General features: G+C 44.4%; 1 protein-coding gene across 1 annotated transcript in view; it reads right to left on the bottom strand.

The window, feature by feature from the left end:
* The window catches only part of pde11a (phosphodiesterase 11a), a 362,109-nt gene that overhangs the window by 162,245 nt on the left and 174,968 nt on the right, over positions 1-24,896 (bottom strand). The window contains exons 6-8 of the mRNA XM_078229219.1: positions 7,113-7,245; positions 2,607-2,682; positions 992-1,059 (exon numbers count right to left, since the gene is read on the bottom strand). Coding sequence (XP_078085345.1) covers positions 992-1,059; positions 2,607-2,682; positions 7,113-7,245 — 277 coding nt within the window. The remainder of the gene's footprint in view (positions 1-991; positions 1,060-2,606; positions 2,683-7,112; positions 7,246-24,896) is intronic.

The following is a 24,896-nucleotide window of genomic DNA, read 5'->3' on the forward strand; positions in this document are numbered from 1 at the left end:
TCAGTGTCAAACGTCAACTGTTCTCCAATAATTGCAACGGAATAGTAGCAATACTCGCCATGGCAGCGACCAACTCCAGAGAGGCAATGAGATCATGAATGCAATGTGTTTGGGGGCAGATGGAATTAGAACAGACTAGAAAAAACAGTTTTTAGTTCATGCACAATAATTTCCTTTATGTTAAGTAACTTGCAAATTATAGGGCATGAAATTCTTTAGCTTCTTTTTATGTGAATGAGGGGTGGGGGGGGGGGTTGTTTGGATAAATAGCTTCGTACACTGTGGCTGCAGATCTCATCTCATTTTATATGAATAAAGAAAGGCTTTGGGCAGTCACCATTTTACACTCTACATCGAACACATACTAAAGGGGTGCTGAGAATATCATGGCAGTGTCTGGAAGGAGTACAACTTCAGACGTTAAGCTAACTGACAAGAAACCCTTTGTAATAGCAAGAGGCCAATTAGTGAAGAGATGATAACCTTAAGGGTAACCATCTGAATGAACCAGTGCTCTTTTGTTTTGAGAGGAGGGACTTTTATAGAAATAGGTAGAACAGAGAATATAAATCCAGGCCATTAATTCAAACCATTTGAACAAGGGATTTCAGTTAAAACTGAAGAAGGGGCAATTTAGGAAAGATGCAAGGAGAAACATGTTCACACAAGAACTGATCAACATTTAGAATGGCCTGCTGTATGAAATGGAGAAGGTGAAAACTTTAGATTCACTCAAGTGTTGGGTTACATGCTACGTAGTGAATGCAATTTTAATATACCTGGATTAACTGAGATGGGTTAAGTGGCCTGCCACATCTGCATAACCCCCGAGTATGTAATTTTGCTGTAGAAATATCTCTGCAGGAATTTAATTACTGATAATTGTAGCTTCAATGAAATTCTCTGGTTTTAAATCAAAATGGTGGCAGTTACTGTGCTACCAAATACCTGGCTGGTCTCTGAATAAGAAAATACTAACTGATTTCTTTACCTCAAACAGTCGCTGGTCATCATCATCAAAGGGTTTCCCATCAAGCCTATTGAGGACCTGTGCCACACCTGAAAGTCAAGTAAGTGTTAGACATAGACATGACAAACTGAAATGGATTTTTCAGTGCTACCCGAAATTCACACTGAAAGTCAATAGACTTTTTGCCAACCCACCTGCGATGGGTTCTGCCTGGTAAATCCAGGCCTCAGTTACTGAATTAGAGGATAAATCATCTTAACATGTGTCTAATATTTTAAACATTTAAATATTTTCATATTTTCGCAGACTTAATTTTATTTTCAATTTTTTAAAAGGATAATACTTGCTCTTTAAAGGGATTCATATTTTCTTCCCTTCCTCTATTTATCCTTTCCTTGTATTGGGCACCATATATTGCTGAAGATTTCATCTGTGCCCTGCTGACAGGGCTTCACCAATGAATTGTGAAATCATCCACTGATCATGCGTGCAAATGACCAAGGTGTTTTTTCTTGCTTAATCGGTGCAGTGTGTGGATACTGCTTGGTGTGTCTTCTTTGTGACATGGCAGAACTCCAGTACCAACTCTCCTTGGCATGTATTATTAATCATAGAGTTTTATAGTGCAGAAAGAGGCCCTACGGTCCAATATGTTTGTGCCAGCCATCAAGCATCTATTTATCCAGTATTCCAGTATTTTGTCCGTAGCCTTGTCTTGGGTTTTCAAGTGCTCATCTAAGTGCTTCTTAAATGTTGTGAGGGTTACCACCTCTACCATACTTTCAGGCAGTGAGTTCCAGATTCCCACCATCCTCTGGATGAAAAAGTATTTCCTCAAATCTCCTCTAAATCTCCTAACCCTATTGTTCAACAGACTGTTCTATTACCTTGTTTATCTTTAGATTAATCACTTCTCATTATATGCTAATCAGCTTGTGTGTTTCCATCAAATAAAACAGTCCGAAAGTAAGTCAGTCCTCAGTAGTGCGCTACCATCAACAAGTATCATAGAAACCCTACAGTGCAGAAAGAGGCCATTCGGCCCATCGAGTCTGCACCGACCACAATCCCACCCAGGCCCTACCCCCACATATTTTACCCGCTAATCCCTCTAACCTACGCATCCCAGGACTCTAAGGGGCAATTTTTTTAACCTGGCCAATCAACCTAACCCGCACATCTTTGGACTGTGGGAGGAAACCGGAGCACCCGGAGGAAACCCACGCAGACACGAGGAGAATGTGCAAACTCCACACAGACAGTGACCCGAGCCGGGAATTGAACCCGGGACCCTGGAGCTGTGAAGCAGCAGTGCTAACCACTGTGCTACCGTGCCGTAGAAAGAGTGATTATGGAGGAGGAAGGAATCAAAACAGTACTAGCTTTTTCTCTCTTTTTTTTCCTCTCCATGGAGGGATATCCAAGTTTAGCATATTACCTCACCCTGCTACCCACACGGCCTGGCTAGAATTGCTGAAATGACCCAGGAGGAAGAGGAAATCAGCATGACAGGCTTTACACCCTGTTCCATTCTCTTTTGCATTTCCCTGCTCAAGTATATATTAGTTTTGAAAACTTATTAAATCAAATATTGAAATAAATTTAAAACAGATTAAAAGAATCACTAAACACATACCAATTATCTGATGGCCACTGTTCCATATTGGTACGCAAAGGACTGAACGGGTATGGAAACCAGAAATCTGATCAGCCTAAATGCAAAAACAAAGAAGTCAATTTAAATGGCGTATTCGATATCAAATGTCAAGCTTTAATCTTAATTGAGCACTGATGGAATTACTGCACAGTAGAAGTTAATCAGACAACAAGCCTTCTGAAGATGTCAACTAAGTAGCTTGGTATAATGGGGCACTTAGTCAGAAGCGATCCATGTACATATCCAGGCAAAGTAAGCAAGTATTAAATAATCAGTAATAATATTTCAAGTTAGATTACAATGAGAATAAAATTACTCCAACTGTAATATAGTTAAGTGTACTCCATTTGGTCAAGCAGCAATAAATATGACATTAATATGGTATCAATTTTTTCAGAGGTTATTAAGCTGCAGGGTACCTAGATGATGAAAGACATTTATCGCTTTAAGTAACAAATATGTGAAGTCACGCAATGAAGGACAATATTTATGATCCAAATATGCGACATTTTAATAACATGTAAAGGTTTACGGGTAGGGAGGAGCTTATCATGAAAACTATAATATTGTCCAGGTAATATGCAGTTCAACAATCTCATTTATTTTAATAGAAATGCCGAAAATAGGACTTCAAATCCTTTTGCATATAAACTTGTTAATCAGTGGAATTTGTAACTATCTATTTATACATGGATATCGTAAACTAAATCTCCAGATTTATGTCCTCTTTTAACAATAATCTGTGATTTCTACTTTCTAACCATTTAAATTTATAAAGGAAAACAAAAAAACTTCTTAAAGAAAGTTGGTTGAACAATTGTTTGATTGAGTTGGTACAGTCACTGTATGTCTGGACCACACAGAGAAGACTCCATGTTCAATTTGCAGCTTGTGGAGAGTTAGCTAGTCTCATTGACCTCAGTGTCATCGGATAAAAATAAATCAGACAGTTTTTCTGTTCCAGTTCACTATCCTGTGGCCCCAGTATGTCCATGTAGATGAGAAGAAGGTTCAGCTCTGGTTCCCCCTCTCCAGCCATAATTGAATAATCTATTTATCAGGTTTCATGCAAGCCCAGTGACCACTTTGAGAGGTTTTAGATGGCATATTTTTATTCTAATTTCAATGCGGGTATTTCTGCTCCATTGGGCAGAAGCGGGATGAGTACCGGTCAAATATAATGTTCCTACATTGAAGCTGCCTGTCACATGTACTATAATCGCTGAATGTCTGAACCCACACATTTGATAGTTCCTAGATTTATATTATTTCTACTTTTGGAAAACTAACAATTTTGAAATTATTGGGGGAGAAAACTGAAACCAAGGATTATAAACTTAAAACATAAAATGCTGGAAAAGCTCAGCAGGCTGGCAGCATCAGTGGAGAGAAAATTAGAGTTAATATTTTGAGTCTGTATAGCTCTTTCGAATCTGTCCGACTCTTCTTTCCAGCATTTTCCGTTTTTAACTTCAGATTTCCAGCATCCACATAATTATGCTTTTAATTATAAAATTACGGCTGAAGTACTGGGGGGGGGGGGGGGGGTGCATGGGGAGAAAAAGGAAAGCTATCTGCCATTTACTAGTTTATAATCTTCTTTGGGTAAGTAATAGACAGGGATAAATTATTTTTGTCTATGCTAAGTAGTGGGGTCTGGTGGGACTTTATTTTTTGCACTAATGTTTGGTACCATAGTGTTATGAAACTTTTATTCCTCATTTCTACTGAGTCCTTTATTGCAGTGACATGCATCCTTTTAGATCTCCTAATTCTGATTGGAAGCAGCATTAATAGGACCTGGGAGCAAGTCATCCATCTGTTCTCCCAGCTTCAACCTGCAGAAACCAAGAGGAAGTGGTGGGCAAGAGGAATAATTTATTTTTAAATAGTTGATTTTAAAAAGAACAAATATAGCTTGCCTTCCAATCTAAATGTGATGGAGAATTGTATTTTGTAGTTACACATAATTGCATTAAAGCATGAGCTATCTGCAAGCCAGAAATTCTCTCAGAGGAATTTAAATGGTAGAATTCAAGTCAACTGTGACATGTCTGTGCACACATATATACAGAGGAGTAGATGTTTTAATATATTACAAACAAATAGAATTGATTTTAAACTCTTTCTGTAATGCATCCAAGTTAATCCTGTGAAAGATCAAGGCTCATTTCTAGAAAGTTTTTCTACTGATTCTATGGAGATAGGCTTCTGAAACTAGTCAATTTAATATAAAGGTACATGGAATTAGGTGTGAATTTAACAACCATTATGAGGTTGTCAAACTTAGGTCAGCCAGGCATTATTGTACCTTTTGGCTGATGAGCATTAAGTAGCCTGATTTTCATGATGAGGGATTTATTGACAACTCCATCTTGGAAATATGTTTGGTAGCTTTCTGCCAGTTCTTCAGCTCTTGCTTTGGCATGGTAGAAATGAACACATGAAGGCTTCATAGGGTGATCTCAGTTCACATACAGGTTTATTTTTCAGTTTATTGAGTTTGTGAAATGTTGTGTATTAGATCACAGGTAGAGCATTCTTCAGCAGAAACCCTTGGGGCTGACTGGGGTCATTATTCAGATATTTTTGGATCTACTGTATATATGGTAAACCTAGGACTACTTACCTTACAACAGCATAAGCTTCGGCTAGCCACAGTCTGCAAATACTAAGTTTTGCTCAATTTGCCCATTCTCACACTCTCTACTTCTTACCTTTTAATTATTACATCTGTGAAATAATATTACATTGCTTTATTAACATACAGATTAACTGCATAGCCATTCAAAAGGTGTTTGATTTTTGGATATGTTGGGTTTTCGGATGTATTGATAAAGGATATTCAACCTGTGGTTTGTGAACCAAGGGAGTGTAAGTTAAATGTTATAAACAGAGTGGCACAGTGGGTTAGAAAAAAGCCTATTATATCCAGGGAGCTTTTATTCCCTTAGGTGGATGTAAGAGATGTTATTTCACTATTCAAAGAAGATGGGGGAGTTTACCTGGTATCCTGGCCAAAAGTTATTCCTCAACTAACATCACCAATGGATCATTTAGTCATTATTTCATTACAGTTTGTGAGACCTTGCAGTGAAAACAATTGACTGCTGCATTTCACTCCATTAATAGTGACTACATTTTAAAATAGTTTACTGGTTGTAAAGCACTTTGAATCATCCTGAGGTCATGAAAAGTTATAAAATGCAAGTTCTTTTTTCAGGTTCAAATGCAGTCCAGTTTGATGGATGAGTCTAGCTACAAAGGTTTTGTACAGAATTAGTTTGGGCAATTTCAATTCAGTTGCTTGTGGGGATGGACTTTAATACAAACCCTGGTATTAATTGGCAGCCTCGCTCAGATGCCACAGGATGGCAGGTGTGAAATGGGAAAAATGTCACATTGATGCAGTAGAGGGTGCTCTTCTCAGCCTGAGGCTACAGTAGGTTGTTCACACTATAGAAGGAGCTTTATTGTGCTGATATATCTGACCTATGAGTGCTTGGTGGTGAAAGGCTGAAACAGGAAGAGCTCCATTTTCCACTGTAAACATTGCTCACTTGATGAGCACAAAAAATGGTGTAGTATGGGGGACTGAAGTTCTAATTTAGTAGAATGTGCTGAGGGTTCTTTTGCTACTTAATTTTAACTTTTAATAAATGTGATACATAGATGTTAGCCCAAATCATACAGCCTGCAATAATTATTTTTCTGTCATTGAAAACTGGGAATACATGAGTAGGCTGCTTCATTTCAGGGGCAAAAATCTTCCATTCAACCCTATAAAGGTACCAACTATTTTATTTAAAAGTTAAAAGCCGGAATTCTCTGGTCCCGCACATCCTGCTACGGCTGCCAGCGAGAATGGAGAATTTGGCGCTCAGCCAAAATCCGTTCACAGCAGCAGGACTGGAGAAACCCAGCTGCGGGCAAATTCCAGCCAAAGAATGAAATGCTGAATATGTGAGAAGCCTTTGACAAAGTTATCATACTCATTATAATCTTTACAATAAGGTTTATTTCGAAGCATCCTAAAGGGATTTTAATGGGCCTCTTTGTTTAAATTGTAATGGAAAATATTTTAGTAACACATTACATTGTATGGAATTATCCCAGTGGACCTGTATTGATTCTGTGGCAGTAAGCTGACATCACCACTAATGATTATTTACAATCATCTGACTTCAAACAATTGTACATTATAGGACTATAGATGACAAGTCCTGCCTCTTGTCAATTGCATTCCTCTGCTTAATGCGACATTCAGGCAACGTAGCCGTGAAAATGTAGGTCTAGCAAGTCTGTATTTGGGAGGCATCTTTGTATCATTCTAAATGCAGGTAGATTCTCATTTGTACTTCATAGCCATTGGCTCATGATTATACATTGGAGCCCTGTAGCATCATGGAGATCAGCATTTCACAGAATTAATTCTCGTAAAACATGAGAATTTGTTTTTTGAGATCTAGTTTAAAGGTTACTCACTTCAGCATCAAACCGTGGATCTTGATATGCATCACTGATGTTCACTGGGAGACCTGTTGAAGCTACAAGCTCAGCAATACTGTTGTTAATTAGCCAATCTGAATATGATGCTTTTTCTATGCTGTCTTTAGAGCTGTTGAGAAACATAAAGACATAATTACTCTAAACTCACAACACACATCACATAATTTAAACAGTTGTACAGTTAAATTGGCCAAATTAGACAGGCATGCATTTAATCAACTTATTTCCTAAATACAACATATTACAGTTACACTTCAAAAACACTTTTCATCACCAAAGTCATCACCAGAGTGTCTCTGACAGTGCCATCAAGTAGCATTACTCACCAACATCCAGTTACCACTGCTCAGTTTAAGTTCTTCCAAGACCAGTCATTTCCAGGCCTCAGTACAGACTTGGTCCAAACAGAGACCAAAAACCTTTGTCCAAAAAGAGCTGAATTCAGAGGTAAATTGAGAATGACTGCCCTTGGCACCCAGGCAGCATTTGAGTGAGCTTAGCACCAAGGAGTTCGAGAAATATTGAAGTTAAGGGGAATCAGTAGGGAAGCTCTTTACTGGTTGTAATCAAACCCAACACAAAGGAAGCTTGTTGTGGTTGGTGGAGACCAAGCATTTCAGCCCCAGGACATTGCTGTAGGAGTTCCTCAGGGAAGGATCCTAAGCTCAACTATCTCCAGATCAATGGTACTCTCTCCATCATAAGGTCTGAAGTAGGCATGTCGGCTAATGTTTGCAGTGTTCAGCTCCATTCGCAATTCCTCAGATAAGAAGCACTGAATGCCTGCTCACAGCAAGAGCTGGACAACATTCAGGATTCAACTGATAAACAGCAAGTAATATTTGTGTCAAACAGGTGCCAAGCAAAGACTATCCCCAACAAGAGAGAGTCTAACCACCAGCTGTTGGCAGGCAAAGGCATTGGCCAGGATTCTCCCAGAAAAATTCTAAGTGTTGAATTTGTGTGAAAGCTGGAATAAATCCCGCTGATTTTTTCAGCGAGAGTTTCAAAAAGAATCTCCCACACTCTGTGTACTGCAGGAATCATGCTGAAATTCAGAGGCCCAGTATTCCCACCGGAGAGGCTGGCAGCATAGCACTGAGTGGGACACTGCACATGCGCAGATCGTCAGTGCCAAGATCGGTGCATGCGCAGTGGCTCTTGTCTGCTGGCTTCCCGATTGCTGGCCAGTGACAGCAACCCCCATATTGCCCTCCCTCCATGGCTTGACCACTGGCCCCCCAAGCATGCCTGAGCCCAGCCTTGACTGCCCCTCCCAGCCCCGATATCCCACCCCCTGAACAATTTGGAACTCCCGCACAGCGCCAACCCCCTGCCCCGACACCCCAGCAGGCTGCACGCACCCCCTCACCCTGATGGCCAGCCCCAATCGCTGGTGTCCCTCCCTCTGTCACTCAGCCCGAGTGCAGAGTGGCAGCAGGACCCCCCACCCCCACAGATCACCCCCAGAGGCCCTGCCCCCATCAGCCCCCCCCCCCCGGCACTGCCCTATGCCCGATGGGCAGTGAGTGCCAAGGTACCCCCTGGGCATTGGCACTTTGCCCCTTGAGCCATGCCAAGGGTCCCAGACTGGCACTGCCAAGATGCACCCTACTGGCACCTGACCCTCTGGGGGGCCCCAATTTCCCCCCTTTCACTCCAGCAGGGTTGGGCCGCCAGCTCCCCAAAAGTGCGGAGCTACTGTGAACCCTGCAGGCGTGAAATACTCCTGGCAGGAGGGGGAGAGGCTAGCGGGCCCGGGACTGATATTTAAATTGCATGGTGATACTTACTTGAATAATTTATGCAGCTCCCCACTAATTTCCGGCATGGATGTGACGCTGGAAAAGCGGCACCGGGAGACACAGCTTGGGCAAGATACCTGGCACAGATCCCACGCTGCTTGAATCTCCCGGCCCACTGTGCTAAAAAATTAGCGTAGCGGGATGGGAGTATCACCCCATTATCTTTAGGCATTAGGCACCTATAACCAATCTATTCTAGTACATCTTTGATTTGATTTATTATTGCCACATGTATTAACATACAGTGAAAAGTATTGTTTCTTGCGCACTATACAGACAAAACATACCATTCATAGAGAAGGAAATGAGAGAGTACAGAATGTAGTGTTACAGTCATAGCTAGGGTGTAGAGGACGATCAACTTAATGCAAGGTAAGTCCATTCAAAAGTCTGACAGCAGCAAGGAAGAAGCTGTTCTTGAGTCGGTTGGTACGTGACCTCAGACTTTTGTATCTTTTTCCCGATGGAAGAGAGAATGTCCGGGGTGCGTGGGGTCCTTAATTATGCTGGCTGCTTTGCCGAGGCAAAGTCAATAGATGGGAGGTTGGTTTGTGTGATGGATCAGGCTACATTCATGACCTTTTGTAGTTCCTTGCGGTCTTGGACAGAGCAGGAGCCATACCAAGCTGTGATACAACTGGAAAGAATGCTTTCTATGGTGTAAAAATTGGAGAGAGTCATAGCTGACATGCCAAATTTGCTTAGTCTTCTGAGAAAGTAGAGGCGTTGGTGGGCTTTCTTAACTATAGTGTCGGCATGGGGGGGGGGGGATCAGGACAGATTGTTGGTGATCTGGACACCAAAAAACTTGAAGCTCTTGACCCTTTCTATTTCGACACCATTGATGTAGACAGGGGCATGTTCTCCTTTACACTTCCTGAAGTCGATGACAATCTCCTTCGTTTTGTTGACATTGAGGGAGAGATTATTGTCACCACACCAGTTGACCAGATTCTCTATCTCATTCCTGTACTCTGTCTCGTCATTGTTTGAGATCTGACCCACTATGGAGGTGTCGTCAGCAAAGTTGAAAATCGAATTGGAGGGGAATTTGGCCGCGCAGTCATGGGTGTATAAGGAGTATAGTAAGGGGCTGAGAACACAGCCTTATGGGGCACCGGTGTTGAGGATGATCATGAAGGAGGTGTTGTTGCCTATCCTTACTGATTGTGGTCTGTGGGTTAGGAAGTTCAGGATCCAGTCACAGAGGGAGGTGCCGAGGTGCAGGCCACGGAGTTTGGAGATGAGTTTCAGGGGAATAATAGTGTTGAAGGCTGAGCTATAGTCAATAAATAGGAGTCTGACGTAGGTGTCCTTGTTATCTAGGCGTTCCAGGGTTGAGTGCAGGGCCAGGGAAATGATGTCTGCTGTGGACCTGTTGCGGTGGTAGGCAAACTGTACTGGATCCAGGTAGTCTGGGAGGCTGGAATTGATTCGTGCCATGACTAACCTTTCGAAGCACTTCATAATGATGGATGTCAGAGCCACCGGCTGATAGTCATTAAGGCACACTGCTTGGTTTTTCTTAGGTACCGGGATGATGGTCGTCTTCTTGAAGCAGATAGGGACCTCAGGTTGTTGTAAAGAGAGGTTGAAGATGTCTGTGAATACCCTCACCAGCTGATCCACACAGGATCTGAGTGCATGTCCGAGTACCCCATCTGGGCCAGTTGCTTTCCGTGGGTTGACCTTCAAGAAAGCTGCTCTGATATCTGCAATGGTGACCCCAGATACAGGTTCATCCAGGGCTTCCAGGGTGGAGGGCATGCTCTCGCTGACCTCTTGCTCAAAACGGACATAGAATGCATTGAGCTCATCAGGGAGGGGTGCGTTGGAGCCAGCAATTTTACATGCCTTCATCTTGTAGCCTGTTATGTCTTGCAGACCTTGCCATAGTTGGCAGGTGTCGGTGTGGCTAGCCTGGGACTCTAGCTTGGTATGGTATTGTCTTTTGGTGTCTTTGATGGATCTCCTTAGGTCGTATCTGGCTTTCTTGTATAGGTCAGTGACGCCTGACTTGAACGCCTCAGACCTGGACTTCAGCAAGCAGTGGATGTCCTTGTTCATCCATGGTTTCTGGTTGAGGAACACACGGATTTGCTTCTTTGGCACACAGTCTTCCACACACTTACTAATGAAGTCAGTTACTGTAGTGGCGTACTCGTTCAGGCTGGTCGCAGAGTTTTTAAATACTGACCAGTCCACTGACTCCAAGCAGCACCGTGGAAGATCATCTGATTCCTCAGACCAACATTGCACGACTCTTTGATGGATTCTCCTGCTTCAGTTTTTGCTTGTAAGCTGGGAGCAAGAGCACAGAACTTGCCAGTCTGCAATACTGGCAACTTGGAAAATTGCCCAGTTATTTCCTATGCTTAAAAATCAGGACAAATCCAACCCAGCCAGTTATTGCCCCTTCAGTCTACTCTTGATCACCAGCAAAGTGTTGAAGGGGTCATCCACAGTACTATCAAGCAATACTTACTCTGCAATAACCTGCTCATGGACACTCAGTTCGAATTCCACTAGGACCACTCAGCACCTGACCTCATTACAGTTTTGATTTAAACATTGACATGAGAGCTGAATTCTAGAGGTAAGGTGAGAGTGACTGCCCTTGATATTAAGGCAGCATTTTTGACTGTGTGTGGCATCAAGGAGCCCTCGCAAAACTGGAGTCAATGGGAATCAAGGAGTAGACTCTCCATTGGCTAGAGTCATATATGGCACAAAGGAAGATGGCTGTGGTGGTTGATGGTCAAACATCTCAATTCCAGGACATCACTGCAGGAGTTCCTCAGGGTAGTATCCTAGGCCCAACCATCCCCAGCTGCTTAGTCAATGACCCTCCCTTCATCATAAGGTCAGAAGTGGGGATGTTCGCACAATTGCACAATGTTAAGCACCATTCGTGACTCCTCAGATATGAAGTAGTTCGTGTCCATGTGCATCAAGACCTCAACAAGATTCAGACTTGGGCTGATAAGTGGTAAGTAGCAATGACCATCCCCAATAACAGAATCTAATACATTCTCCACTTGCTTGGGTGATTGCAGCTCCAACTGAAAAAGCTCAAGAAACTCAACTCCATCCAGAACACAGTCTACTAGATTAGCATCCCATCCACCACACCACCAATGCACAGTGACAGCACTGTACCATCTACAAGATGCACTGCACCAACTCATCAAAGTTCCTTTGAGAGCACCTTCCAGACCCATGACCTCTACCAACAAACAGGACAAGGCAGCATATGCATGGGTATACCACCACATGCAAGTTCAAGTTCCCCTGCAAAACAGACATCATCCTGAAACAAAAACAGATAATGCTGGAGAAACTCAGCAGGTCTGACAGCATCTGTGGAGACAGAATAGAACCGACATTGGCTCTGTGTTCTCCACAAATGCTGTCAGACCTGGTGAGTTTCTCCAGCATTTTCTGGTTTCGTTTTAGATTCCAGCATCCACAGTATTTTGCCTTAGACATCATCCTGATTTGGAATCATATCATCTGTTGTTACTTCACTGTCACTAGATCAAAACCCTGGAACTCCCTCCTTAACATTAATGAGGGTGTACCTACACCACAGGGACTGCAGCAGTTCAAGAAGCTGGATCACCAGCTCTTCTCGTGGGCAATTAGGGTTGGGCAATAAATAATGGCCTAGCCAGAGATGTCCACATCCCATGAAAGAATTAAAAAAGAAATACCATCACTGAATTCCCCATCATCAAAATCATGTGGGCCATGACCAGAAACTTAACTGGACCAGCCAAATGAATACTGTGACCACAGGAGGAGGTCCGAGGCTGAACGTTTTGTGGCCAATGGCTCACTTCCACATTCGCCAGCACTTTTCCACTGACTTACAAGACAGAATGTCAGGATTGTAATGGAATACTTGCCACGCCTGCATGGGTGCAACTCCAGCAATACTCAAAGCTCAATGCCATCCAAAATAAAACAGCCTGCTTGATTTGGCATCTTGAACGTTCACACCCTCCTGTGCACATTGACAGCAGTGTGAGGTATCTACAAGAAGCACCCCAGCAACTCCCCAAGGCTCTTCAACAGAACCACCCAATCCCATGGTTCCTGCTGTCCTGAAAGACAAGGGCTGCAGGTGCATGATTACACAACCACCTTCAAGTTCCCATCCATGTCACACACTCGGCTAGATTTTATGCAGCCTGTTATGGTGGAAAACATTGTGGCTGAGCACACTTATTTGCAGAAGGGACCCCATGTCAGTCTCCTAATGGCTGCAAAACCTCCCCTGATTACATCAGAGACTGGGAGAGACTGCTGCTGGATTCCTATCTGCTGGTGGTAGGATGCCAATTAGCTCATTAATAAGCCAATTGACATCCATTAACCCTGGACCCTCACAATTTAATGGTGGCTCAGGGATTAAACAGGTGTTACGTGGCTTTCCAACACCCCTGGGAAGGCCGCACATTCTTCAGCCACTCTGTATCTAATTAGAGGACTGGTGTTGGGAAGGCCACTAATACCCATCCCGTGCTCTGGGTGTTGGGAAGGCCATTGATTCCCACACGCCCCCCATCCCGCAACCATACTCACCTCCTTCCCCCTCTACCATGCAAGCCCCACTCTGCCTTCACTCACCTTTGGCCAGTGGTTGCACGATGCTCCTGGACTGCTGTTGGGTACAAAGAACAAAGAACAATACAGCACAGGAACAGGCCCTTCAGCCCTCCAAGCCCGTGCCGCTCCGTGGTCCAAACTAGACCATTCTTTTGTATCCCTCCATTCCCACTCCGTTCATATGGCTGTCTAGATAAGTCTTAAATGTTCCCAGTGTGTCCACCTCCACCATCTTGCCTGGCAGCGCATTCCAGGCCCCCACCACCCTCTGTGTAAAATATGTCCTTCTGATATCTGTGTTAAACCTCCCCCCCTTCACCTTGAACCTATGACTCCTCGTGAACGTCACCACCGACCTGGGGGAAAGCTTCCCACCGTTCACCCTATCTATGCCTTTCATAATTTTATACACCTCTATTAAGTCTCCCCTCATCCTCCGTCTTTCCAGGGAGAACAACCCCAGTTTACCCAATCTCTCCTCATAACTAAGCCCCTCCATACCAGGCAACATCCTGGTAAACCTCCTCTGTACTCTCTCCAAAGCCTCCACGTCCTTCTGGTAGTGTGGCGACCAGAACTGGACGCAGTATTCCAAATGCGGCCGAACCAACGTTCTATACATCTGCAACATCAGACCCCAACTTTTATACTCTATGCCCCGTCCTATAAAGGCAAGCATGCCATATGCCTTCTTCACCACCTTCTCCACCTGTGACGTCACCTTCAAGGATCTGTGGACTTGCACACCCAGGTCCCACTGCGTATCTACACCCTTTATGGTTCCGCCATTTATCGTATAGATCCTCCCTACATTATTTCTACCAAAATGCATCACTTCGCATTTATCAGGATTGAACTCCATCTGCCATTTCTTTGCCCAAATTTCCAGCCTATCTATATCCTTCTGTAGCAGGATTGTAATGGAATACGAATATGGTCTAGATGACTGACAATGCTCCTCACTATCTGCAAGTCCTGCCAATTTTGTGTCGTCCGCAAACTTACTGATCACCCCAGTTACACCTTCTTCCAGATCGTTTATATAAATCACAAACAGCAGAGGTCCCAGTACAGAGCCCTGCGGAACACCACTAGTCACAGGCCTCCAGCCGGAAAAAGACCCTTCCACTACCACCCTCTGTCTTCTGTGACCACGCCAGTTCTCCACCCATCTAGCCACCTCCCCCTCCCCCTTTATCCCATGGGATCCAACCTTTTTCACCAGCCTACCATGAGGGACTTTGTCAAACGCTTTACTAAAGTCCATATAGACGACATCCCTTCCCTCGTCAACCATTCTGGTCACCTCTTCAAAAAGCTCCACCAGGTTAGTGAGGCATGACCTCCCTCTCACAAAACCATGCTGACTATCGTTAATGAGTTTATTCCTTTCTAAATGCGCATACATCCTATCTCTAAGAATCTTCTCCAACAACTTTCCCACCACGGACGTCAAGCTCACCGGCCTATAATTACCCGGGTTATCCTTCCTACCCTTCTTAAATAACGGGACCACATTAGACCTCACCTGCGTCCAGTGACGAGACAAAGATTTGTGTCAGAGGCCCAACGATTTCATCTCTCGTCTCCCTGAGCAGCCTTGGATAGATTTCATCAGGCCCTGGGGATTTGTCAGTCTTTATATTCTCTAACAAACCTAACACTTCCTCCCTTGTAATGGAGATTTTCTCCAACGGTTCAACACTCCCCTCCGAGACACTCTCAGTCAACACATCCCTCTCCTTTGTGAATACTGACGCAAAGTATTCATTTAGGATCTCCCCTACTTCTTTGGGCTCCAAGCATAATTCCCCACTTTTATCCCTGAGAGGTCCGATTTTTTCCCTGACAACCCTATGAATAAAATGCCTTGGGATTCTCCTTAATCCTGTCTGCCAAGGACATTTTGTGACCCCTTTTTGCCCTTCTAATTCCCCATTTGAGTTCTTTCCTACTTTCTTTGTACTCCTCCAGAGCTCCCTCCATTTATAGCTGCCTGGACCTAACATACGCCTCTCTTTTCTTTTTGACCAGTCCCTCAATTTCCCTGGTTATCCACGGTTCTCGAATCCTACCCTTCCTATCCTTCTTTTTTACAGGCACATGCCTGTCCTGTAGCCCTAACCACTGTTCCTTAAAAGACTCCCACATGCCAGATGTGGATTTACCCTCAAACAGCCTCTCCCAATCAAGAGCTGCCAATTTCTGCCTAATCCCACTAAAGTTAGCCTTCCCCCAATCCAACACCTTACCCTTGGGACACCACTCATCCTTTTCCATCACTATCCTAAAGCTAACAGAATTGTGGTCACTATTTGCCACATGTTCCCCTACCGAAACTTTGAAGACCTGACCGGGCTCATTCCCCAGTACGAGGTCCAGGAGAGCCCCCTCTCCAGTCGGGCTATCTACATATTGTTCCAAAGAACCCTCCTGTACGCATTTTACAAATTCCTCCCCATTCAGAGTCCCAGCTCTCAGCGATTTCCAGTCTATACCAGGGAAATTGAAGTCTCCCACTACAACAACCCTATTTTTCCTGCACCTATCCAGTGTCTCCTGACATATCCGTTCTTCCACTTCCCTTGGGCTGTTGGGGGGCCTGTAGTATACCCCCAACATAGTGACTGCGCCCTTCCTGTTTCTAAGCTCCACCCAGAGTGACTCGTTACACGACCCCTCTGAATTGTCCTCCCTCTGCACCGCTGTAATATGCTCTCCAACTAATACTGCTACTCCCCCACCTCTTTTGGCCCCTCCTCTGTCTCGCCTAAAACACTTGTACCCCGGAATATTCAGCTGCCAGTCCTGTCCCTCTTTCAACCAAGTCTCTGTCACCGCAACCACATCCAAATTCTTCATGAGCATTAAGGCCCTGTCTTACCTGCTACGCTCCTTGCATTGAAGTATAAGCACTCCAGACCTCCAGGCCCAGTGAGGTCATCCTCCCCCAGAGTGCTCTTCTTCTTTGCCAGCCTTGTCCCAGCCCCAAGCTCGTCCCCAGCCTCTACACTTGTAGACCTAATATTTTGATCCCCACCCCCCTGCCATACTAGTTTAAACCCCCCCGAACTGCACTAGCAAAACTCCCAGGCAGGATATTCGTGCCCTTCCAACTTAGTTGTGACCCATCCTTCTTGTACAGGTGCCATCCTCTCCTGAAAACTTCCCATTGATCTAGGAAAATGAAGCCCTCCCTCCTGGACCAGTCCTTTAGCCAAGCATTCAATTGTACTAACTCCCTATTCTTAGCCTCACTGGCACGAGGCATTGGGAGCAGCCCAGAGATGGCCACCCTGGAGGCCCTACTTTTTAGTCTATTTCCCAACTCCCTGAATTGCTCTCGTAGGATCCCCCTGCTCTTCCTAACTACGTCATTTGCACCAATGTGTACAATGACATCCGTTTCTTTATCTTCCCCTTTTAAGATGCCTCCTATCCGCTTGGTGACATCCATTACCCCAGCACCAGGTAGGCAGTCTACCATCCTGGAGTCCCGTTCGCACCCACAGAATCGCCTGTCCGTGCCTCTAACCAACGCATCCCCCACCACTATTGCTCTCCTAACCCCTCTCTTTCCTTTCCGGGCCACAGAGCCTGACTCTGTGCCAGTGACCTGGTCACTGTGGCTTACCCCTGGAGAGTCATCCTCCTCCCCACTATCCAAAACAATATACTTGTTTTGGAGTGGGACAACCACAGGTGACCCCTCCACTAATTGCTCACTCCCCTCCCCTCTCACACCTGTCGCCGAGCCCTTCCTATTATGAGAGACAGCCACTGGAGTACTCTCTGGTACATTACCCTTCTGACCTATACTCCTCCTAACTGTGACCCACGTGTCTTCCTCCCGATGCCCCGGTGTAACTAGTTCCCTATAACTCAGGTCAATTATTCTCTCATTCTCCCTGACTAGACCAAGGTCAGCAATCTGCAGCTGCCAGTACATTGCTGCCAGTTGTCACCGCTCTTGCTGGTGCTGGCGGCAATGAGGAGTTGTCAGGCTGATTGTCCAGCAGCTCTTGGTGGTCAAGACTTCCACCGCCGGGGACCTCAAGAGTGTAAAAGAGTCAGAGTACTGAAGTACTTGAAAGACACTTGATTTTACCGGGCCATCCCAGGGAACTGATAAGGGGCCTCTGTCGGTTCTCTGACTGGTGGGTGAGACATCTGTCAGACCACCAGCCTGATTTGGAAATATATCACTGTTCCTTCATCATTGCTACATCAAAGGCCTGAAACTTAATACCAGCAGCAATGTGGATGAACTTGCATTACATGAACTGTAACGATTCAAATTTCACCACTTTTCAAGAATAATTAGGGATGAGCAATAAATGCAGACGTTACCAGTGATGCCCAAATCCCATAACTGAATAAAGAACAGGCTTCCAATAGTATTTAATTGGCTGTAATGCACTTTGGGACACCCTGATATAATGAAAGGCATCATATAAATGCCAGTCTGTTTTTTTCCTTCCTTTCTAAAAGGCTGTTTATTCTATTCTCTCATTATGGCAATAGGAATCTAGCTATTTAAGGGACAATTTCAACTTGAAGATGGCAACAAACCACTGAGGCCACTGGAGTGATCAAGTTAACAGATTTTATTTCCTGGGCCTTGTTTACAGGAATCAAAATTGATGCTTCTTCCTATCACCCCTCATCACAACTCCCTATTGCCCCCAATCCCCACACCAATCCTGGTTGTGGGCCAAGTTTAACATCTGAACTTTACACATTATTTGGTTAGCTGAACAGAACTTTTAAGAATCAGAAGCAGTTAATGTAACCAAGGCAAAGATTTCTTAGTCTGGCTGTTTTGTTTATTTTCAGTTTCATAAAATAGTAACGAACAAGCATACATTTTGTACACCGGCCCACTTCTGTCTGTACTTTTAGCTGAAGTGCAGCACAAGGACACTCCTAAAAAGATTAGCTGACAAGTTCAGATTTATGAATGTAATTATAAGTGTGAAGATCAATGCAATATAAGACCATCAACTTGCCTTACTGCTTTCTCCAATAGTGCTACTTGTTATCTACCATACAAATCAACCAGCCTCATTACCATCTAACATTGACCCAAATCAACAAGTTAGAAAGACCCATCAGAAGGGACAAAATTGAAATTTTATTACTTCATTTTAGAAATGCTTCATTGAGTCTTTCTATGCTGTTTGTTATCAGTAGATACACCTATTATCAATACCACCCAATAGGTAAGCTAACAATATACGATGGATTTATTCCACTAGAATGCTTCCTTAGGATAACGTTGGAGTCGATTGTAGGTTTAGGTGGCAGACTCAGATGGACAGCAATTCCAGCAGTGAAGAGGCTGCCATGATTCGAAAGTGCAAACCTTACATGAATCAAAGGAGAATCAAAGAGCCTGTTCCATTGGTTCAGTTGCTTCCTTACATACCATGCTCTTCAGAAACCATCCGTGGGATGTTATGACTATAATGAGGCCCACGGTGTGGACATCTTAGAATACGAGCTCCCAGATTAAGACAGTAATGGCTTGTCCAGTCAAGGAGTCCTGCACATGTACCTAAGTGTCAGTGTTACTGGAACTCCAGGTTTATACTCTGTATGAGGAAGTACCTGTCTGAGTATTGCTTACTATATAAATAAATTTAAAGTTGGTGAAGGGACGCCGGCTTCGGAGTTATTTCAGTGGCGACAAGGATGGGATCAGTTTCATATAGAGGATGCCATCCTGAGAAAACACCTGGACCGTTCAGGAACAAACAAAGTTCAGCACGACCGGAGCCTCAGAAAGACTTTGAGGCTCTGCCAGCTCCCACTCTCCGTTTCCAGTCATTGCAATCGTTGAGTCTGAAATAGACACGGTGGACGTAGCCGAGTCTACTCCCTACCAGAAGGACGTGGAGGCTTTGGAGTGAGTACAGAAAAGGTTTACCAGGATGTTGCCTGGTATGGAGGGTCTTAGCTATGAGGAGAGATTGGGTAAACTGGGGTTGTTCTCCCTGGAAAGACGGAGGTGAGAGACGACCTAATAGAGGTGTATAAAATTATGAAGGGCATAGATAGGGTGAACAGTGGGAATCTTTTTCCCAGGTCAGAGGTGACGAACACAAGGGGTCACGGGTTCAAGGTGAAGGGGGCAAGGTTCAACACAGATGTCAGGGGGACGTATTTTACACAGAGGGTGGTGGGGGCCTGGAATGCACTGCCAAGCAAGGTGATTGAGGCGGACATGCTGGGATCGTTTAAGACTTATCTAGATAGCTACACGAACAGACTGGGAATAGAGGCATACAAACGAATGGTCCAGTTGGGCACATGAGCGGCGCAGGCTTGGAGGGCCGAAGGGCCTGTTCCTGTGCTGTATTGTTCTTTGTTCATTCAAGGGAGTGAACCCGTGCCTCGACGTTCTAGATGCAAGAGACGGGCACCGATTCACTACACCCCACCAACATCAGACGCAGAGCTTGAGAAACCAGACCCGGCACTTAAACACCTCATGAAGCTTTCAAGGCGAACAACCTGTTGAGGTTCCTTCAACCTAGAGGGGGAGGTATGTAATGACTTTAATGAGGCCCACAGTGTGGACCTCTTAGAATATGAGTTCCCAGATTAAGGCAGTAATGGCTTGTCCAGCCAAAGAGGCCTGCATGTGTACATAAAGTGGAGTTTCAGGGTTACTGGAACTCCAGGTTTATATCCTGTATGAGGAAGTACCAGTCTGAGTGTTGCTTATTATGCAAATAAATTTAAATTTGGCGTAGGGACACCAGCCTCAGAGGAGTTATTTCATGGGGAACGTGGTGTTTTATTTCATGAAAGGTATTAAGATAATTCCAACAGTATTATGGCCCCTAACTCCCAATTTCTGGGGAGTCTGGACCAGCATTTTGACATCATTAATCCTTACTGACATGGAGGGAAAGACAGACAGACACATCGACAGTCAGAACCAGATCTTCCTCTCTCCAGATGGTCATTCCCTGGAGGTAGCCTGGAAGATGCACTGGGGACCCCCCCCCCCCCCCCCCTGAACGCCCCAACACAAGGACTCCACAGGAATTGCCCGGGAAGTTTCAAATTCCATTAGTCAATTATCCAGTATCTGGAACTCTCCAAAACTTTGAATTAGAATCAGAGACTTTGGATGGTTCTGACTCAATTAGCAGAATAGTTATCCAGGAAACATTAGAAAGTTTAAAACAAGTTCTAGTTGAAGGGTCACTATTCTACTGACATCACAATTCCCCACTGGACCCCCCCTCCCACAACATCCCTGACCCCATGACTACTCCCAGATTGCCCAACTTCCTCCCCTGACCTGACTACCTCCAGGCTCCGTGAATACCCTCACCATAACTACCTGCCATTACACTCCCACCCCCTACGACCCTCCTCACCTATGACTACCCACCCACCTCTGACTACTGCCCAGAACACCCACTATACCCCAACAATACCCAACCCCTTGACTACCACTATATCCACTAAAGTTGAAGGTAAACTTTATCCCTAACACCCCAGCTACTCCCACCCCCTGACTATCCTTGACCTCCAACAACTCCTAAACTACCACCGACCACTCTCTGGACATCCGGCACACCCTAGACCCTCAACCACTCACCTGCTACCCTACCCCAATCCCCAGCTACCCCACAACTATCCTCCCAACCTCTCCAACCCACCTATCAACCTATTCCCTCACCCACGTACCTTGTCTATGTCAAAGAGGTTAGGGAACATTTAAACTTACCGGAATATGGCAGCTAGTGCTGTAAAAGGTGGGCATGGCTTGGCTCCCCCCACTGCTGCTGCACGAGGGAAAGACTCCAGGGGCAGGTCTGATCCACATTTCTCAGCAGGCCCAGTTCAGACGTTCGCTAAGAAATGTGGATCTCCAGTGTGAGGTAAGTAATTAGGAGAGTAGCAATTTGATAGTGGTTGCTGCTCCATGGGGATAGATTTATTGACAGCGATAGTTAGATAAATTGATCAGTTGATAGATCAAACAGTAGATCGATCGGTAGACAGGTAGATTGATAGATAAATTGATCGATCGATTGATTGATCAATAGATCTTGCTCTAACAATAGCTGATGGCAGTGGTAACAAGTAAGAAGTTTAACAACACCAGGTTAAAGTCCAACAGGTTTATTTGGTAGCAAAAGCCACACAAATAAACCTGTTGGACTTTAACCTGGTGTTGTTAAACTTCTTACTGTGTTTATCCCAGTCCAACGCCGGCATCTCCACATCAGTGGTAACAAGGACAGGCCTGTCATGCATCGCATCCATGGTATTAGCAAACATGGGAAAAATTGTACGGAGATACCAATGGGCAGGACAATGATTTCCCTTATATATGCTGCAGCAACGCAGGTTCAACAAGCTAGCTGGTGTCTTATTTTGCTCTTTGTATTAATTGGCTTTACCTGAATTGTGTCCTAAACGTCTGTTTCATTTATCACAGTCAATAGTTTACTTCATTATTCGTGGTTAATGCTGGCTTTGAAATCGCTTCATGAGGAGTGGCGGGGAGAGATGTTCCTTTGAGGGTTCTGGACATTCTAGATAATTTGAGGAGGAAGAGGAATTCATGATGGACGGTCAAGTTTTGGTGCAACAAAGCCTGAGATGTTTAGGCCACAACCATCACTATCTGGAGACCTGTACTAATGGAGCCTTCAACATGTACCTCAGCATGAGAGAGGAGGCTAGCTTCTGACTACCATGACTACCTGGGACACAGTTTTACTGTGTGATACATTAGGCAGTCTGCAGGGCTTACTTGTGTCAAACAATTGACCTGTACTTTGATGGCAAGGGCAACACTTTTGCAAGTTTATGTGGCTAGGAGACTGTGGTAGGACATGGTGTACATATTTCACCAAGTGCAGGATTCTTTTGCGAGCAAGTTGCCTAAGATGGCACTTGCATGAGTACGAGACTGTGAATCAACTCAATAAGTGATCATTTTCACTCAATTATTATAAAGTCGATATCTGATCATTTTCCACATGATTTCTTGTTCTCCAGAAAGCAGCCCCGGTGCTTTAGTGCCAGAATGCCAGAAATATTTGAATTGAGAGAATTTTATTCTTTTAGGAGCACAGGGTTATTTCCTGCATCCATTGCTGCTGATCCCACTGAAAAATCACTAAACAGGAAAACAACTTCAGCCTTGTGGTCTTGGCATGTATTTGCTGTTCCTCGGCAGCCACCTTCACATGGGTTGTGCAGTTTTCACATTGAAAGAACCTATGCGTACAAAGTGTAAGTGGTTGTGCATAATATTTTAAACGGTACCTCTGACCTTATGGCAGTTCTCAGTTTAGGGCTGCACCATGTTTGATAGGATCAGAAGGATGTGAGCAAAACGAGGGAGTATTAAATACCTCCATTCTTCTGTTGATAGCAGTCAACTGTTTCCTAATTTGAAGTTAGATCAAGACACCCAGTTGATTGCACCATTTTTAAAAAATGATTTATGGGATGTGGGCGTCGCTGGCCAGACCAGCATTTATTGCCCATCCCTAGTTGCCCTTGCAAAGGTGGTGGTGAGCTGCCTTCTTGAGACCTATGGTGTAGGTACAGCTATAGTGGTGTTAGGGAGGGTGTTCCAGGATTTTGAGCTAATGACAGCGAAGGAATGGCGATATATTTCCAAGTTAGAATGGTGAGTGGCTTGGACGGAAGCTTCCAAGTGATGGTGTTTCCAGGTGTCTGCTGCTCTTGTTCTTCTAGATGATAGTGCTCGTGGGTTTTGCCTAAGGAACATTGATGAGTTCCTGCAGTGCATCTTGTAGATGGTACACACAGCTGCCACTGTTCATCGGTGGTGGAGGGATTGAATGTTTGTGGAAGGATTGAATGTTTGTGGACTCCCCTTGGGAAATAAGGAAGGACAGGTGACAGAAGTATTAGTGAGGGATCACTTTGGGACCAGTGACCATAATTCAATTGGTTTTAAGATAGCTATGGAGAATGATAGGTCTGGCCCAAAAGTTAAAATTCTAAATTGGGGCAAGGCCTATTTTGATGGGATCAGGCAGGAACTTTCAAAAGTTAATTGGGGGAGTCTGTGGGAAGGCAAAGGAAAGTCTGGTAAGTGGCACGCTTTCAAAAATGTGTTAACCAGGGTTCAGGGTAAACACATTCCTCTTAGAGTGAAGGGCAAGGCTGGCAGAAGTTGGAAACCCTGGACGACTCGGAATATTCAGGCCCTGGCCAAGAAGAAGAAAGAGGCACATGACATGCATAGGCAGCTGGGATCAAGTGAATCCCTTGAAGAGTATAGGGGGTGTAGGAGTAGAGTTAAGAGAGAAATCAGGAGGGCAAAAAGGGGACATGAGATTGTTTTGGCAGATAAGGCAAAGGAGAATCCAAAGAGCTTCTACAAATACATAAAGGGCAAAAGAGTAACAAGGGAGAGAATAGGGCCTCTTAAGGATCAACAAGGTCATCCACAAGAGATGGGTGAGATCCTAAATGAATATTTCTCTGTTGAGAAAAGCATGGATGTTAGGGAACTTGGGGAAATAAAGAGTGATGTCTTGAGGAGTGTACATATTACAGAGAAGGAGGTGCTGGAAGTCTTAAAGCGCATCAAGGTAGATAAATCCCCGGGACCCGAGGAAGTGCATCCCAGGACATTGTGGGAGGCTAGGGAGGAAATTAAGGGTCCCGTAGCCGAGATATTTGAATCATCGATAGTCACGGGTGAGGTGCCTGAAGATTGGAGACTGGCAAATGTTGTGCCTTTGTTTAAAAAGGGCTGCAGGAAAAAACCTGGGAACTACAGCCCAGTGAGCCTCACATCTGTGGTGGGTAAATTGTTGGAAGGTATTTTGAGAGACAAGATCTACAGGCATTTAGAGATGCAAGTACTGATTAGGGACAGTCAGCATGGCTTTGTGAGTGGAAAATCATGTCTCACAAATTTGATTGAGTTTTTTGAAGGGGTAACCAAAAAAGTAGATGAGGGCAGTGCAGTTGATGTTGTCTACATGGTCTTTAGCAAGGCCTTTCACAAGGTACCACATGGTAGGTTGTTGCATAAAGTTAACTCTCACGGGATCCAGGGTGAGGTATCTAAATGGATACAAAATTGGCTTCTTGACAGAAGCCAGGAGGGTGGTTGTAGAGAATTGTTTTTCAAACTGGAGGCCTGTGACCAGCGGTGTGCCTCAGGGATCAGTGCTGGGTCCACTGTTATTTGTCATTTATATTAATGATTTGGATGAGAATATAGGAGGCATGGTTAATAAGTTTGCAGATGACACCAAGATTGGTGGCATAGTGGACAGTGAAGAAAGCTATCTCTAATTGCAACGGGATCTTGATCAATTGG

Source organism: Mustelus asterias, chromosome 14 (genome assembly GCF_964213995.1).
Source record: "Mustelus asterias chromosome 14, sMusAst1.hap1.1, whole genome shotgun sequence".
NCBI classification, from domain to species: domain Eukaryota; kingdom Metazoa; phylum Chordata; class Chondrichthyes; order Carcharhiniformes; family Triakidae; genus Mustelus; species Mustelus asterias.